At 35.8% G+C, this 18855-nt stretch overlaps 1 protein-coding gene across 2 annotated transcripts in view; it reads right to left on the bottom strand.

The window, feature by feature from the left end:
* The window catches only part of TTC21B (tetratricopeptide repeat domain 21B), a 97838-nt gene that overhangs the window by 14481 nt on the left and 64502 nt on the right, over positions 1-18855 (bottom strand). For both annotated transcript variants that reach the window (XM_044669818.1, XM_044669820.1), the window contains exons 22-24: positions 13199-13280; positions 826-976; positions 436-597 (exon numbers count right to left, since the gene is read on the bottom strand). In XM_044669818.1, the coding sequence (XP_044525753.1) occupies positions 436-597; positions 826-976; positions 13199-13280 (395 nt within the window). The remainder of the gene's footprint in view (positions 1-435; positions 598-825; positions 977-13198; positions 13281-18855) is intronic.

The following is an 18855-nucleotide window of genomic DNA, read 5'->3' as shown; positions in this document are numbered from 1 at the left end:
AAAGAACATAAACATGTGAAGAGAGAAGAGATCAGAATCAGCAATTTCAGTTTAATTGAAATAGGGAGTACTGAGAAGTTAAGTGTTATAGGGAAACAAATCTGAATTCCAGGCTGAAGAATCTGGACTTTATTCTACAGGCAGTAGGAGCCACTTAAGACCTTTGAACAAATGATTCCTAGGATGAGAGCTCTTCTTCTGGAAGATAAATCTGGGCGGGACAGTTAATTTTTATAATTAAAGCCTGTTCTGATTCAGTGGAACTCCAAATGCTTTTTCTGTCTCTGTTCCAGAGACCAAAAGGTCAATTATGCAGTTAAACTAGCTTGTCTGATCTTTTGGTAGTGCCCTCACTAGAATTTTACCTTTCCTTGTACACTGGCTCTATATCTCTCTTCTAACCTGTTAAAAAAGTTAAAGGAGTGATGGACTCACCCTAAGTCTCCATCCAGATTTTCAAATACTTCACCTCCAACAGTTTCATTGTCTGGGTTCAAACAGATTTCTATCATGTTGTAAATGGCATTTTGACCCCAGTCACTATCTTTCCGGGCTTTATTAAAATGTCGAAGGGCATCATTTGGTTCTCCAGTATACCTTAGGAGGGTTAAAAACAACAAACAACAAAGTATTGTTTTTTTCCTTCAAGTATCCAAATACTGTGATTAAAATTTCAATGAAATTCCTAATTTGTGTGTCAAATATAAAGTGTAAGAATATTTCACAATATTCATACTGTTGAATAAAATGGTAAATTTCAGTTTAACACAATGGTAGATTAAAAAAAACTGTTATAAGGAAATTTTATTTACCAAATTAATTTACCAAAGATATAGTCCTCTACAGTATTGAAATCCTGGCTCAAATTTGGCTCTGGCATTATGTTTCTCAGCCATCAAAAGAAATCTTGGAACATCTTCAAGTTTTCCAGCTCTTCTTAGTAGGTCAATTAAACGAGATAATGTTGTATAATTGTCTAGAAACACAAAGATATTTGATTTTAACAAAATTTTAAATAGTGTTTTATGTGCACTTGAAAGTATACTTCAAAGGTAAACATGAAAACATATTATGATGGAATGTTAAAAATGTATTATTGGATGACTGGATGAGCCATTACATGAGTGCTAGTTAGTTATATTGGTAGCCAGTCTGATCCTGGCAGTCAAAATTTACACTGTCAAATCTGAAATATATATATATATATTCACTGGGATGTGTTACTCATTGCTTTACTAGGGCCAATTTCATTTGAATCTAACTCTTAAACATTTCTATGCTATAGAATTCGGGATGACTACAGACTGTGTGTCACCTCATTTTGACCTCCAATTCCACTTGTATACTTATATAAATATGTTAACTTATTTGTATTTAATACATAATTATAAACATGTATACATTTATGAAATATATTTTTAAAAACATTTATACTGAGTGGAAGGGTAGGGACGCTTGCTGTTTGGAGGACAGGATGGGTAACTGCTGCAGATGACAACATTTGATAGCTGGCAAACTTGCCGGTTCTATTTCCTTATCTTCTTTCAGATATGTACATATAAAGCAACCAAGATGGATGCCAACATATAACCAACATTTTTATATCCATTTTTTTTCTTTTAGGCAATTATAATTGGTCTCAATCTTCTCCCACATAAAATAATTAACTTTGTTTCTTAATATAATGAGTTTTCAGTCCCAAGAAGAGTTTCTTTACTTTAAAAAAAAATGTCATGATCCCCTCTTTGGCAATCTGTTGAAGCCTATGAGACTACTACTTAGAATGTTTTTGATGCATAAAATACATAATATAACAAAGGAAACAAACTACATTAAAATTCAGATATCAAAATATTTTGAAAAGCAAGTTTAACCCCTTAAATCTAGGTATAGATGCTTTGGGTTTGTTAACCTGAAATTAAGACCTAGGGTATAGAAGATCTTATTATTAGCTTTGAGGAATCCTTTGTTAGTTTGAATTCTGAGGTGGACATTCCATGATAGTGGTAAATACTTTGGGTAAGAATACATCTCCTTTTATGTTTCACATGATATAGATAAACAGAGGGTTAATATTTGTTATGTCTTTCAGGGACTCGTATATAATTCTGACATACATGGGATATACAATGTTGAAGGAAAATCCTTAATGTGGCTTTTTATTCTTTATAGCAAATACTTTTTAAATTAACAAACAACAGGTACTGTTAGATTTTTAATTCTTTAAAACTTTTGGTTAACTGTTCATTGTAAAAATGTGGTGGCTGAAGAATATTGTTTTTCTTCCCACACTTTCATTAAGGATTCTATGTAGGTATGTACATTTAGATTATTCTTATAACATTTTTTCAAAACTTTTACATTCAATTTTAGAATAAATACAGTATATGAGTCTAAATGACTTGCCCAGAGTCACAAAGCTAGGAAGTGTCTGAAGCCAGATTTGTCCCGAGGACCTCCTATCTTTGGGCCTGTCTCTCAATTCACTGAGCCACCTAGCTACCTTTGCTTGTAACATTTTGTAGTGATGAGATATGACATATGAGATATGCTGGTGTACAGCAGACATGAATATGGTGCAAAAAAAAACCATTCACCAGGAATGCACAAGATAACTGGTTTAAAGGATGTCATCAGAAGGAATTTGAAATGAACATGAGAAAAAGCTGATGGCATATTGGGTGGATTCCTTGTGAAAAATTTAAAGGAGGATATGCATGAGAATCACACAGAAATAAGAGACCAAAGGCTCAATGAAGAATCAAAGTAAAATTTTAGGTATCTGATTAAGAAGTTAGTCAATCAAGCATTTATTAAACATCTACTATGTGCCAGGAACTGTGCAAAAGCACTGAGGATACAAAAAGAGGTAAAAGACAGTCCCTGCCCTCAACCAGCTCATAATCTAATGAAATTGCTATAAGGATCTGGATGGTCCAATATTCCTCATACACTTGTTTTTTGCTATTGTTTTGGATGGTAGATAGTCTTGATTTCAAGATAATCTCTGCCTGTCATTTTTACTTGCTCTCCTATTCTGCTACTCCTTGGTCTCTGCTGTTCTTGTGTTGTGACAAATATTTTTGATGGATAATTGTATGGTACCTCTTTATGGAGATTTATTTCCAGCAGCCTTTCTGTTTCCTCTTTGTCTTCTAGATTATATGCAGTCATTGATATCTAAAGTCAACCCAAGCCTGTCCTTGCTGAATTAGAATAGCCTCAGAATATTGCTATAAAGCACAATGCAGTGGTGAAGAAGCATTCATATATGCTTAGGAGATCAGCGCTTAAGTCCCAGCTTGGCCACTTTTTAACTAGCCATTTTGAGTAAATTACTTGACTTCTTCATAAGTTTACTTAATTTTCTATACATTCAAATACATGTATTTTCTATACATATGCTCTTTTTATTTTAACATAAAGACACTGAAATTTTACATTAAATTTAACAACTAAACATGTTTGCAAAACACTTGATGTATTTTTTTTCTCATTTGATCTTCACATCAACCATGACACAGTGAAATAAGTTAGTAAACTTTGTTGACACTGTGTTATTACTAGGTGATGCACTTAAAGCAAGAAAAGAAATCCCTAAGCAGTGGATTTAGTGTTGGGCCTGGACACAGGAGGACAAGTTTGACTATGAGAAACTTATTAACTGTGCAACCCTTACCCTCTGCTGGAGTCAGTTTCTGCATCTGTAAAATGGAAATAATAACAGTGCATACCCTTCCAGGTTTGTTGTTAGGATCAAATGAGAGAATATTTGTTAAGGTGTTTAGCATAGTGCCTGACACATGCTTAATAAATACTTGTTACTAACTGGTCTGGCTGTTTCAACTCTTCCTCCACTTAAATCATATTCATCTCCACTCAGGTAACAAAGTGATTTTTCTAGAGTATAGGTCTGGCCAAGTATAACTCACCCTGATATTTTCCCCTTTGTCTGGCATTTAAAGTTCTTCATAACTTGGTCTCTTTGTATCTTTCTAGTCTTATACTTTCTCTCCATGCACTATATAATTTGGCTATGATGGCTTACTTGCTGTTCCCACACTTTATTCCCTGTCAGTTTCCCAAGCTTTTTCCAAGGCATTTTGAATCCCATCTTCTCTAGGAGGCTTCTCCTGGTCCACTTGGCCACCTGTGCCTTTCACCTACTATATACAGATTTTGTATGTACCTTTTTAGATGGTGTTGTCCCAGTGAGAATTCACTGAGGGCAGGGGCTAGTTTTGCATTTCTTCATATCCCTATTTCCTAGATAGTTGTGCCTGGCTCATAGCAAGCACTTTGTAAATGCTTAATTGGAATAATCTCTAACTAGGTGGAAGGTAGTGTAGGGTACATACAATTCCTAAAACTGAAGTGATGTAAAACTCCAAAAAAAGGATTAAAAGGTGAATGGTTGAGAATCATTAAAAAGGTTAAAAAAATTTATAGAAAATATGGGTCTGATTCTATTAATTAAAAAGTGAAGTTACATACTTTTTCTAGAAAAATATCCCTGAATTAAGACAGTTTGAGGGTAAACACAACGATGCACCCATTGCTTTCAGAACTCACTAATATATTAGATATCCTAGGGAAAAAATAAAATGAGAAAAAGGAAAAAAAAGAAACTAAAAGAGAACAGATGGTAGGAAAGCTGACAGGCTGGGAAAAAATTTAAGCTGCTTAGGGGTGTTTAGTACTCAGAAAGGGTAACAAATATGCTAAGTAATTAATACTTATATTTTAAATAGTAGCATATTAAAAACTGAAACAGTCAAAGGAAGAAACTTTTAAAATGACCTCAGGCAGCCTATAAATGTGCTTAAAAGACAATCTAATGGATAGGTATCAGTGACATCTTTGATGAGAGAACTCCTATTCATCTTGGGCAATTCTCATCCATATCCACCCATAAGATTGCCATGGGGGAATCTACTCAATGTGCCAGAAGCCTTCCTCTAGGGGAAATCAGTGGAACAGGAAAGAAATAATTAGAAAAATGGAAATTAAAATAGTGAAATGGTTAGCAATGAGCTACTTAGATTTTTTTCTGTCTATATTTTAATTAGACTTTTTCATAGTTGATAACAGAAGGCATCAATGACAAATGACCTGTATTACTTTCTTATCTCTATAAAATCTTTATGAAAAAGATCTATGTAGGCTATTTTTCAATGATGAAAACAAGAGAAAGGGTCAGACTTTCAAAAATTACTTTTTCATAATATATTTTTATTTATATAGCTTTTTTCATTTGGCCAATTTTAGTTTTTAAGAAGTTATCTCCATCAGTGAATATTTCTATCTATCTCTTTTTCTAGTTGGCCACTTCTAAGGTGTTATTTTCTTCTGTAATTTTTTGTGCCTTTTTTTCAGTTTTTTCAGTCATGTCTGACACTTTATGACCCCTCTGGGGGTTTTCTTTGGAAAGGTATTGGAGTGTTTTGCCATTTCCTTCCCTAGATTCTTTTATAAAGGTGAAAACTAACAAAAACAAGGTTAAGTCTGTGTAATTAGAATCTTTTACCCTAAAAACTACAATTCCCAGCACCCCACTCTCCTCATGTTATGTGCTGGCATAAGGAGGATATAAATTTGGTGTAGCCCCGCCTCTCACTCTTGTCTTCCTATCAGGGCTTTGGTGGAGTGTGCTTTTTAAACAGGCAAGGAGAACTTAGTTACATGATCTTAATTTTGTTAAATAATTAGTTTTTTTTACTTCTATTTCCTTTTTATTCCTTCTACTTCAAGTGATTATTAATAAACTTTATAAAATTAATACCTGAAGTTGCTGGATATTAATTTAATCCTACATTTATGGTGACTAGAAGTGGGGTTTAGAACCCTTAATTCTCTCTGAGTAAATTAGTCTGAAAAGAAACCACATTTCTTCTGCCATGGTTTTTTAGCCTTTCCCCTCCAGGGAGTGGTGGTATCTCTGCCTGTTTGCCTTGCTTCCCACTGCTGCAGGTCCTGCCTCCCTTGCTTACTGACTGTGTGGTCCCTCTACTGCTGTTGCTGAAAAAGTATTAACCCCTCTTTCCCTTGCATTGATAACATCTGAATGCAAAGCTCGGGTTTTTCTTTTAGGCAACAATCAGCCACATAAAGGGCTTTTACCTTAGGAGAAGCTTCTACCCTCTTAACTCCTTGTCCATGTGGCAGTGGAAGCAAGCAGCTCCCTGGCATTTTTACCCCTTGGGGGAAGAGAAGGAAGGTTACTCTTCCAAACAGGAAGTAGACTTGCAACCAAAATTTAATAAGTAGAATTGTAGGCATGGCACAGTTTCCTGCCTATCTCAAACAGCTCCCGTTCCAAGAGAACATTATAGAACTTGCACAACTCAAAGTTTTGGTGTATCTTCTCTTACTACTATTCCTTGGTGCACTGGTCCTTATGATTAGCTTGAGTAATCCTGAGATTCAGGGGTGAGATTCCTACATCCCCTTGCCATTTTGGTCTGCTCAGGCTCTGCAACACATTCAATATGGGATTCATCCACACTATGCCCAGTGCAGGTATGGGGAAACCATAGAGGTGTGACCAAAGGAATCTGTATTGATGATGATACTGGGGAGGGGAAGGAAACTTAAAGAGCCTGGAGGTGAATTTTTAAGCCTCTTCAGACTCCATTGTTAAATCTTTCAGTTTTGTTCCCCTAAAAATAGTAAAGAAGTCTCTGTATCAGAATTAAGAAAAAGAGGACTCTTGAATTCAGTGCCTGTATCCTGTTACATATATTATATTTTCCAATTGTTTGTTTTAAGATTTAATTTTGTTTGTTAAGTTCACATATTGATCTAATATATTCTGCTACAATATGTCACTTTAAGTTACTATATTTTGGCTATTAGCTATATGTTCTGTTACTCTGTTTTTATTTGTACCATCCTACTATCTTTATTTGTACTTCCCCATATGACTGGACTGGAGAAAATAACATTGTAAAAGTCCATAAACAACTTGTGCAAACCCTTTTCCATGGCAAAGTCTTAAGTCCTTTTAGATGCTGGGTTTGTCACCAGATCCATCAAGATTACATGTTGCCTAAATGGCCTTTTGTGCCTTTTGCCTTTTGTTAATTGTCACATAGATGATGATGGATGGACTCCATCAAACTGGTTACAACCTGTATACAACCTTTGGAGAATTTAATGACCACAATTTTAAATTGTTTTTAAGGGGACTCCAGAAATGATTTTTAGATATCTAGTAGCACCACTACCTCTAACTGATCATTTGCCTACCCCTGAGTTGTTTGTAACAAGAGGCAAAGGGTCCATTTAGTAACCGAAGTGAAGTGCTGTAGTACTATTATATTCCCCACCTCTACCTTTATAAAAATGTAATGAATGAGACATCTGACATGATTTTCACTATTGTAGCCCACACCTCCACATTGTAATGGATGGGACATATAAAGACATGCCTTTTGGGCTGTTACGGTCTCATGCTAGAGGAGGGAGGTTCATCCAGAGGTGGTAAAATTTTTTCTAGGTGGTGTGGTACCCCTGAATGGCCCCTGAGAGGGAGCATTTCACACGAAGCCTAATAGCTTCGGAATTTTTTTTCATATTTGTAACTCTTTAGTTTATTCTACCGTTCCACTAGAATGACCTAGATCCTTGGTGACATTTTAGACCCAAAAGGTTTTCATCAGCAATACAGAGGTTTGTGTTTTTTGGGGGGCTCTTCTGTAAAATTTTAGAATGATGGCAGTAATAGACTTTGTTAAAAATATCTCATCCAAGGTTGAAAGATTGGCTAGATCTGTAGAACTTGTGAAAAATATCCATGAGTTTCAGTTGCTATAGAGACTCATGTGAATCCTAATGATAGCGAGTTTGTTTGCTATTGTCATTAAAGTGCTCTTATGATTTGGGGGATTTGGGTACTTCTTGAATGTGCATTAACTGCTATACTACTGTTTTAAAAAGCTGTTACTTGGTAAAAATCATTTGCACTCACATTGTGAATCATGTTAATAAGGAAATGGATTTCATTTTTGGGTGAGAAACCTTTGTATTCTGACTATTGGACAAAGGCAGTATGTCACTGATAGTGAACAATACATTTTTGATTATTTAAATTTTATTATTGTTTTTCCTTGTATATGCAATGGGATATGAGTTTTCTTTTTTCCCCCCTCTCATTTTTGTACTTGAAGCACATGTTACTAGTATTAGTGGTTTTTTGATTTTGCACTAATATAAGTTTAAAATATCCATTTGCTCTAATATTAATGTATACCCAAAAGCTTTAGACCAGTGATGGGCAAACTATTTTCTGTGAGCCAGATCCAGGCCATAATTTCCCCATCACTGCCTTAAGCATTTCCCTCATCACTACATCTGGATGTGAGGACATAGTGATTAGGGAATTGCTTAAGGCAGTGATGGGAAAACTAAGGCCTGGATCTGGCCCACGGGGAATAGTTTGTCCATCACTGCTTTAGACTATGGAAATCTGTCATTGATTGGTAAATGTTAAGGGACTTTGATTAATGATTATGTCTGATTCCAAGAGAAAGGAATCACAAAAGAGCCACTGCACAGTGCCAAGGAAGCACAAAGTTAATCTGCATAGTGCCTATAAGCAAAGGTGGAGAAGGTCAACCAATCCCAGTGGGACTGATGAGAATTTGTACTGAAACAGAGGACTTGTTTGAGGTTGCAGCTATTTGACATACATTAGATGCAGGTTTTCCCCATGTCACATTCCAACAAGTATCAAAGTTTGGCTACCATCCTGGCTCCCCTATCCTTGAGAATGAAGGTAAAATCAGACCAGGGAAAAATACTTCCCTTTTACACAGAAAACCTATTTCTTTTTTCTTTCTTATAATATGGCAACTTCCTGTAGTTCTGGCTGCCAATGGTTAAGTGCAATATTACTACATTTATCCTACAGATTTGTGGGACAGAAATCACTTTAATTGGACCCTGATTTAAGAACCTGTTATGAATTTAATCTTGTTTACTCAGAAATTTTTATGTACATAGATTTTTATATTTTGATTCTGATTTTGAATTTTTTATTTTCTCCCAAAATTTAATTTTTCTTCTATTTGTTTTTCATTTTTTTATGATTTTGGTTTTCTTTTCATGTTTTATATACCCCATAACTCAGCCATGTATCCCTGAGTGATCTGTGTGTTTGTCAACACCTTCCTTGTGGGAAGCCAATAAGAGACTAGATAAAAATCTGACTCCTCTTTTGACCCCTTTTGTGATCCTTGTGATTTCTTTTTTTTTTTTTTTTTAACCCTTGTACTTTGGTGTATTGTCTCATAGGTGGAAAATTGGTAAGGGTGGGCAATGGGGGTCAAGTGACTTGCCCAGGGTCACACAGCTGGGAAGTGGCTGAGGCTGGGTTTGAACCTAGGACCTCCTGTCTCTAGGCCTGACTCTCCACTGAGCTACCCAGCTGCCCCCTTTGTGATTTCTTCTTGAAAAGTATTATGACCTTATTAGAAAGCTTTAAGTTCCTATCAAACCTGAATTTAAAGGGTTAACACTGTTAACACAGCAAGGAATGCTGCTGCCTGTTATAGCCAAGGCCAAGATATCCCCAACTTGGCTTTCTGATAAGAACCTAGTCAAAATTCAGTCTTGGCCTTGGTCTATTCTGAAGCCAATGTTTTGTGTTTTGATGTGACATAATTTGTAACTTCTGCGTATCTGCAAAGTTTTTGGGGGGGTTGTTTTGTGTGAAATGAGTCTTGAAACATATATAATAAACTTCATGCTCCTGGAGCCAGAGCTGGAAGCATGAGGTAAAAGACAACTCCCTTGTCCTGTCCTTATTTCCTTATCAACTAAACTGTCCTTATCAGAGATGATAAAGAGATCTCCACATCTCCTCAGGGGAGGAATTGTATAATTGTTGTAAAATTCTAGTTTTACAAAAATTTTTCTTGTTTGTGAGTAATTTTAGGATAAGAAACTTGCTACCTCCCCAAATCAAGAAGGTGCCAAGAAGATGCCTGCAGAAACCACACACTATACCAAAAGATCCAGAATGAAATTTGGGATGTAGTGAAATTGAACTGTGGGGGGTTGAATGCATTTATTTTGAATGTAAACTCTTATGCCAAAGAGGTCTGCCCCCAATTGGCTTTTTGTGAATGTGCCTAGTAAACAGTGGTTTTGCGCTCTCTCTCTTCTATTTCCCTCTTATCTCTAACTATTGTAGTTTCCTCTTAGAAAGTGCAATATTGTATGCACCTTTAGTTAGATGATCTTTAGAGGAATAATATAGTTATGCTTAAATGATCCATTGGGAGACTAGTCTCCCAAAGGATCACAGGGGGGATTGTGTAATTTGAATCTCTTACCCTAAAAACTACAATTCCCAGCACCCCATTCTCCTCATGTTACATGCTGATGTAGGAAGGATATAAATTTGGTGCAGCCCTGCCTCTTACTCTCTTGTCTTCCTGTCAGGGCTTTGATGGAGTGAGCTTTTTAAACAGGCAAGGAGAACTTAAGTCATGTGGTCTTAAATTTGTTAAATAATTAGATTTTTTTAACTTCTATTTCCTTTTTATTCCTTCTATTTCAAGTGATTATTAATAAACTATAAAATTAACACTTGGGAGTTGCTGGATATTAATTTAAATCCTATAAGTCACTTGCCCAGGGTAACGCATAACTTGTATCTGAAACTGCATCTGAACTCAGATCTTCCTGACTCTATCCTCTAAGCCACTTAGCTCCCATGCCTCTTTTACTAGGCTGTTGTCTTTGTAATTTTCTTCCTTTGCTTTCATTTCTTTACTGAATTTTTTCTCCACCACTCTTACTTGACTTAGAAAATTATTTTTAGTTTTAGGAATTCTTGTTGGACATGTGTACAAATCCACATTTTTTTCTTTGAAATTTTGCTTATAGTTGTTTGACTTCAATGTCTTCTTTTGAATTTGTGTCTTGATCTTCCCAGTTAACATTGCTTTCTCTGGTCATGTTCTTTTTGTTTGTTTGTTTGTTTGTGTTGCTTGCTTATTTTTCTACCCTATTTCTTGACCTTGAACTTCATGTTTAAAATGGGCTTTCCTCCTGGATTTTTGGGGAGGGCTACTATATCAATGTTTGGCTTTTTCTTTCTTTCTTTTTTAAAAAATGTTTGGCTTTTTCACAGAGGTTTTGAGAACTACTTCTGGGGAGTTGAAAGTTTTTGGTGCTTCCAAATTGTTTGATCTGGGGAGAGGTATGGACTTTGCTTTCATGGTCTATATTCTGATCTGTACCTAGGAAGTGGTTTGATCCCTTGATCTCAGAAGTGAGACTGCTTCTCAGGGTCCCTGATTCCTTGAGAGCCAAAAGGGATGATACTCCTCAGGATTGCTGATTTTTTGTGACCAAAAGTGATACTGCCCCTCTCCATCTAAAACTATAGACTCAGACATAGGTATAGACAATTAAGTTGAAAAATAGCATCTGGTCCTATGTATAGAACTCACATAAAGGTCCCCTGTAATCTCTTTCTCACACAGGTATCAGGTCCTCTTACCATCTCTGACTTAAGGGCTTCTAAAATTATTGCTGCTTCTGTTGCCAGTACTGGGCCTCATAACTGATATCTTACATATTTCTCTTTTTGACCTCCTAAGTTGTCTTGGGCTGGAAGAATGTCTTACTCTGACCTTTTGCTGGCTGTATCACTCCAGAATTTGATGTGAGGTGTTAATTTTTAAATTTGTTTTGAAGAAATGCTGGGGAGCTCAGCTGAGTGTTTCCCCTACTCTGCCAGCTTGGCTCTGACCCCAGAAATCCTGTCACTGATGACTTTTGGAAGGTAGAGAGACTATAGATTCTGCTGTGTTTACTATTTGTTAATTGCAAAAAAGCATTTGATTCAGCAGAACAAAATGCAATTTTTAAGATTTTTAAAATTCTTCTCTACAAAGTATTTCCCATGCATATAAGATTATACAAGACTGACATATGTAAACATAACATTGTTTAAAGAGTGTTTGAAATGTTAATAACAAGCAGAGACAGATGTTTGCCAATGGTGTCTGCCAGTGTCATACAGGATTCTTTGTCCAAAGACCAAATGAAAAAAGGATTACTCATGGATAGTGGTTCCTCCAGATATTCTTATTTTTAGTAACTGAATAAATCAAAACCTAGAACCGTGATGGTGAACCTATGGCACATGTGCCACAAATGGCATGCCGCGACCACTCTGTGGGCACTTGGGCCTTCCCTGGAAGCGTTAGTTTCTAAAAAAGGCAGAGGGACTCTGGCAGAGCTGCTCCCTTCCACCTCTCCACTGTTCTTCCCCATTCTTCTGCACTTAATCCCTCCCCTGAGAGGAGCATTCAGGCCACTCCCCTCCCTTTGTCCTTCTTGTGTCATGGTAAGGAGGCAGTGGAGGGGGGCACTGTACACAGTCTGGAAGGGAAGGGGTATGGCATGTGGCCTCTAAAAGGTTTATGATCACTACTCTAGAACATCACACAGAGTTTGGATCAAAGAGCTCTATAGATACTCAAAACAAATTAACCTAGTAAACCATAAAGGCAAACTCAAGTAGATGAGGAATTAGATGGGCAGGCTTTTGATTCAGTATATCAGTATATATATCTTGGGTGAACACTAACAAATAGACAATCATTAAGACCCGGAAACGAGTAAGAAGGGAAAAGGAAGTTTTCAGTGATGTTGAGCTACTCCTAGTGGCTAATTGCCCAGCATTGTAAAACTCTTCTTTCAATAAAGTATTAATATTCCTCTGGTGATCCTATTTGATTCTAAATCACAGAATGTCATGATCTCTAGCAATGTGCATAATTGGAGGGCCCCCAGGGAAGATAATAGATTCAAATATAAGTAAAAAGTGAAGTTATTCAAATACATTTCCATATAAAATGTTCTGGTAAGTATACTGAGTGGTATAATTTCTGCTTCTTTGAGTTGTCCATATATAAAGAAAGACTAACTGCCTTTGCGATATATCACCTCAGGATCAAATATCACTTAAGGGAAATCACAGGACCTAGGGATAAAATGCTTACTGGACTAACTTTTAATGGCAAAAACTTTTCATTGACAGAAATTTAACAGACATACAAAAGTATTATTTTATTAGTATTTCAGAAGCATTATGATAAAGTATTCTTGTCTAACATCTATTAGAATAGCAGCCCAGTATTATTTTCAAATTTTGAAAGTACATTTAGAAAATATTTACCTGGTTTGCGTTCTAAAAGTTGTTGAAAATGAAACACTGCTTGTTCATAGTCCTGTTTTCTGAACATGAGATCAGCCATCATCTACAAAGGTAAATGTTAATTGTTCTAAAAATGTTGTCACATATTCAAAAGTGTTTTCTGTAACATTGGATTTATCAATATTAAGAACAAAGCCTGAAAACACGAAGAAAGTACAAAGATCTATGAAAAGGAATCTTTTTTTTCACTCTACAGGAAACCTTGGGGTGTTGATTCTAGCTCGCTTTAAAACAACAGGAGTTTTGCTCTTAGATTAGCATAGTAGGAAATAACGAAAGATGAAAACTAGATCCCACTGTTAGCATAAAATTATACTTTCATCAATTAAGTCTTTCTAGGCACATTTTAAAAAGACTGATTACCTGAAATTTTCTGTCCAAAAGCAAGCAGATGAATACATTTCATTCTCACATCACTAAAAGGGTCACACTAGACTAAAATGCTATGCAAAACTGAAAGTAGAAGACATAAAAGAGTATTACTATTGACTAGGTTTACCCTAATAAAATTAAAAATTAACATTCTCCCAAGGGTTTCTCTCTTTTTTGTTTATATTTTAAAAGTAAGCCTCTCTTGCTTTTCCCCCCTTAAATATGTCAAAAATTAAATCTGAATCACTGAATGAACAGATAATAGTATTTTAATCTTGGAAGTCTAAATATATCAATTAATCTAACCTTTGAATTTTATTTAGGAAATTGAGGTCTGGAGTGCTCATGGTCATATGTTTAATAAGTGATGAAAATAGTTGAGATGGACTACAATTTGAGGGAGAGAAGTTGACGCTCTAGGTATTCTTAGTGCTTTTCTTGTATAGCAGTCCTTCAATCACAGGATGTTTCTTCTATAAGTCAGAGGACTGTAGGGATCCTTGGAGTTCCCCAAGAAGAGTGGGGTTGATTTTTTAAATAAATCTCAAGTATTTTCCCTTTATAATGGAGCCCTAACTATAGAGTCATTCATAACCTGGACTATTGTTATTAAGTCTCCCCTGGGGGAGATGAGACTCATCAGTGCAGGAAAGAATTTTCTTGACTATTTACTGGCTCTTTGTTTAAGTTCTTTGTGTTTAGAGTTTTTTGTAAGGTGAAATAAAACCTGCTCAGTATTCAATTTATTGTTAGTCTGAGTATTTGTTTTCATGAGAATGGAAAGCTCTTTAACTTTTTTTCCATGCAGAGACCTAGACATGAACCATATTCAGATGTTCCCAGGGGAAGCCTGGGGACATATGCCAAAGAGAAAATGTTGTGAGAACTCTTAACCTCTCCCTCCTGCAATCTCTGCCACATTTGAACCCAGTCTCTCTAAATCCAGACACGAGGTCTGGACTACAGGTTATATCTCTTATGTCTATCATAACATCTATAGCTTCTTTGTAGGAACTTACACAAAAATCCCTGCCCTTTCCTTAAACGCCAAAGAACAAAAATCAAAACAGAGCGTTTCAAAATTCATAGCAATTCTAAAATAGCCTAAGCAAAAATGTGTTGTTGGATGAAAGTGATAACAAAAACTGTATCTGAACAAGTTCTTAATTTTAATCTCTAACATATTAATATGGCCCAAGTATTCCTTGGGCAAGAAGAGCATTTTAGTGCTGAAAAAGAAAGTCTAAAGGAGGAACACTGCAGATCAATTGCTCTGGTTGGCATGGGTATTATACCCCAAGAAACTCAGGCAAACTATTAGCAGGGAAATTCCTTTGCTCCTTTATGCCCTCATGACTCCTAACCCAAAACATCTGACCCTGAGAGGATTGTCCTTCTTTGATTGTCCCATTGATTTGAGATGGACAAAGAGACACACCTCATCCATCTGTCCTCCAAATCATGGGGACCACCCATGCTTTTGGGCAAACCTCCCTCACAACCCCTTGCTCCAGAGTCAAGTCCTACTGTTATAAAGAATATAAAAACCCTAGAATTGAGGCATTCTGGGAGCAACCCTCCAAGTTGTTCCACTCATGCTGTCTTGCTGCCCAAGAATTCAACATTACTAATAAATCTCTCTTTTTAACTTTTAAGCTAAGTTTCAGAGTCTTGCATTCTTGCAAAAGGCAACCTTCCCAAACCCTAGGAGTTCTCTTCAGTCCCCCTACAACATTGTGAATAAACAAAATACTCTGTCAATACCATATATGTATAATTTTTAAACCAGACAGTATGAGCAGACCCTCAAAATTCAGCTTTTAGACATTAGTTCCTGGCCAAAAAGGTTAGATTATATGAGGTTTAATAAAGTCAACTGAGAATTTATCTGCCAAGCTTTAGGTGAGTGTGTGTGTGTATTTTAAGTCCAAACTCCTGAAGTTAAATTCTGTGAAGAAGTGAAATAATAATAATTATAGCTACATTTATATAGCATCTATTATGTGCTATATCATTTAATCATCACAGTCACTCTGAGAGATAGGTACTATTATTATCCTCATCTCACAAATAAGGAAACTTAAGGCAAACCAAGGTTACATGACTTGCCTATGGTCACACAATAAGCTAGTATTTGAGGCCAAATTTGAACTCAGGTCTTCTTAACTCTGGGCTCAGTAGTCTATCCATTGGACCACTTACCTGCCTCAAAGGAGATCTTTCTATCCCACATCCTTGAAAAACAAATATCGTTTTCTAACCACAAATTTAGTGATGTGATAGCTCTATTTATTCTCCAAAAAGTAATTATCAGTTTGTTTTTTTCTGATTAATGTTAAGAAGTCAACTAATGGAAACATAAATTCAACTTATGACATTACTCAGTTATGATGCATTTTTCTTTTTTTATGTTTTTTTTCTTTTCTTAATTTTTTAGAAAAATTTTCCATGGTTATATGATTCATGTTTTTACTTTCCCCTTCCTGCCCCCCTCCCCATAGCCAACGTGCATTTCCACTGGTTTTAACATGTGTCATTGAATGATGCATTTTTCTGAATAACCTTATGAATTACTTTAAGCTCTTTCAAAGTTGCCTAGCCCTTAACATTGATCTGTCTTAGAACAAAAAATATCAATTCTAAGGCAGAAGGTTAGTTTTTCTTTAAAGGAAAAAAAAGATAGGCTTTTGTTTCATAGAGGAGATTGGGACCTTTAAAAGTGATACATAATTTCCCAAATGTCATCTCAACCCCTGTCTTTCTATTCAATTATGGGGCCAGTTTAGTGTCCAACCTGATATATATATATATATATATATTTGACAAACCAACTTTATGAGCTGTCCAGCTATATGCAAGTCAAAGTTTGGAGAACAGGCATTCTTTATCTATTTCATTTTTTCCCTATAAAAATAGTTAAAACAATGTTGTTTTTTTTAATGGATCGAACATATTAATCTTATTCCCTTTGAATTAAGGTGGCTAGAATAAAAGATCAAAGGAATCCTGTGGATAAAATTTACTTAAATTTTAATAAAGTAATATAAAGCTTTTGTACTGTTTATATAGAAAAGAAAGATGGGAGGCAGTTAGGTGGCTTAGTGGTTTGGAAGCCAGGGCTGAAGATAGGAGATTCTGGGTTCAACTCTGGCCTCAGATACTTCCTAGCTCTGTAAGCCTTGGCAAGTGACTTAATCCCCATTGCTTAACCTTTACCCACTTTTCTGCCTTACATTCTTACATTCTAAGATGTAAGGTAAGAATTTAAAAAAAAGCTGGAGAGATAAAGGCAAAATCTAGCATAACTATATGGATTTTAAATTGTTTGAATGGCTGGGCCCAGAGAAAGTTACTAAAGATATGATATCAACTTGGAAAGAGGTTCTCCAGCAAAATGCCCTACAGATTGGGGCTTGGTTATATGTGATTTAAGGTTTCTATTAGTGGATAAATATAGAGATGACAAGATTATTCAGTTATGACAAAAGCAGAAAGTGATAGCTAAAACAAGAGTGATCATCAGGATTCAAAAAACCTGGACAGAACATAGAACTAAAAAGAATAAGACAAAATTTAGTTGGGATAAATGTAAAAGTTTTACTCTTGGGAATAAACAAATCAGTCTTGCAAATACAAAATGAGGGAGGCACTGCAAGACAAAAATACATTTAAAAATATGTGTAGGTTATAGTGTTCTTTAAACTCAATATGTCAATAGGGTGCTAAGGAAGAAAGTTAAAACAATCTTAGTCTGCAGCAAGTGAAGCAATGTTTCCAGGGATAAGGAGATAACAGATCACTTTGTACTCTGCTCTACAAAGAGTATGTCTAGAGCTTTGTGTTAAGTTATGGGGGCTATATTTTAGAAAAGACACCCCAAAATTTGTAGAAGTCAGCAGAAATAGTCAAGATAGGTCTTTGCTTTGTGCCATATGCAGGTCAGTTGAAGGAACAGGGAAATGTTTTGCCTGGAAAAGAGAAGACTTAGTAGTCTTCAAGAATTTGAAAGGGCTGCCATCTTGAAGAAGGTTCTGCTTGGCCCCAGAGGGCAGAACTAGGAACAATGGAAGCCAAAGAGGAAAAGGTGGAGCTTGATGGATATAAAAACTTCTTACTAATTAAAGCTACAGAGAAGCAGAATGCACTGCCTTAGAAGAGAGGTTCTTTCCTTACTAGAGGTCTTTAAGCAAAAGTTGAATAATCACTTAGGTATGTTGTAAGACAGATGTGTCAAATATGAGGCCACAAAACTCCCGAGAGTAGCCTAAACCAGATTAAAATGTAATTGGGAAATATTTAATAACAAAAATACAGTAGAACACAGATAATATTAACATGTGCTTTTCATTAAGCTGCCCACAGAGATCCTTCCACATAGTTTTGTGGCCTGTTTCTATTGGAATTTGATACTATTGTTGTAGAAGACTTTTTTTCTTTTTTAAGTATAGATTGGACTGAATGACAATTGAGGTCCAATCTCTAGCCATTTTGTATTTTTCTTTGTTTTTTTAAGTTGCCATTGCTGAAGAATGTATCACTAAGTGGCCTCTTTACTGATAATGACCCTTTCCAAATTAGCTAAGTTGCCTCTTAGAAACCAAGTCTTCCCTTGAATAGATACTGATGGAATTTGTGATCGTTAGGCATTATGTTTCTATGCTCAGGGTTATCAACATCATAGTAAGTCACTGAAATTAAAACTTTACTTACAACATAAATGATTTCTTGTAGCACTTGGAATTTTAAACAATAAAGAACATGAGGCCATTTCTTCAATAATAACATTGTTTAACAGAAGTATATGGCCTATTAAAAAATGATGGCTCTTTAGCCTGCCTTTTACAGGAAAGACACTCCATGAGTCCTAAACGTTCTCTTTTATAGAGTTGTGTTCTCTTTCTAATTGGCCTGACAGTTTGTCCTTTGGACCTCTCCTGGCAATCCCAATTGGTGGATATTTTGAAAAAAGAGGTGAACTTAAAGATCTCAGCTCCTTCCCAATTACTTCATCACAGGGGAGGTATCCACATAAGGGAAATGTCAATCCATCCTAATTTAGAAAAAAGGCCTTAAATCCTTTCAAAGATTTAACAAAAGAAAAAAGATCACAATCCAGTTGAGATGCCTTAAGGCCTGGACTATTTCAGGATGACCTTGGAAGGTCAAGGGGTAAGGGCAAATGATTTTCCATAGAAATATTAGTAATAAATAATACAACCAAACATTGTAAAACTTTACCTGGAATG

Source organism: Gracilinanus agilis, chromosome 3 (genome assembly GCF_016433145.1).
Source record: "Gracilinanus agilis isolate LMUSP501 chromosome 3, AgileGrace, whole genome shotgun sequence".
Taxonomy (NCBI): domain Eukaryota; kingdom Metazoa; phylum Chordata; class Mammalia; order Didelphimorphia; family Didelphidae; genus Gracilinanus; species Gracilinanus agilis.
Note: the sequence above shows the minus strand (reverse complement) of the source record. Positions and strands in the feature narration are given on the sequence as shown.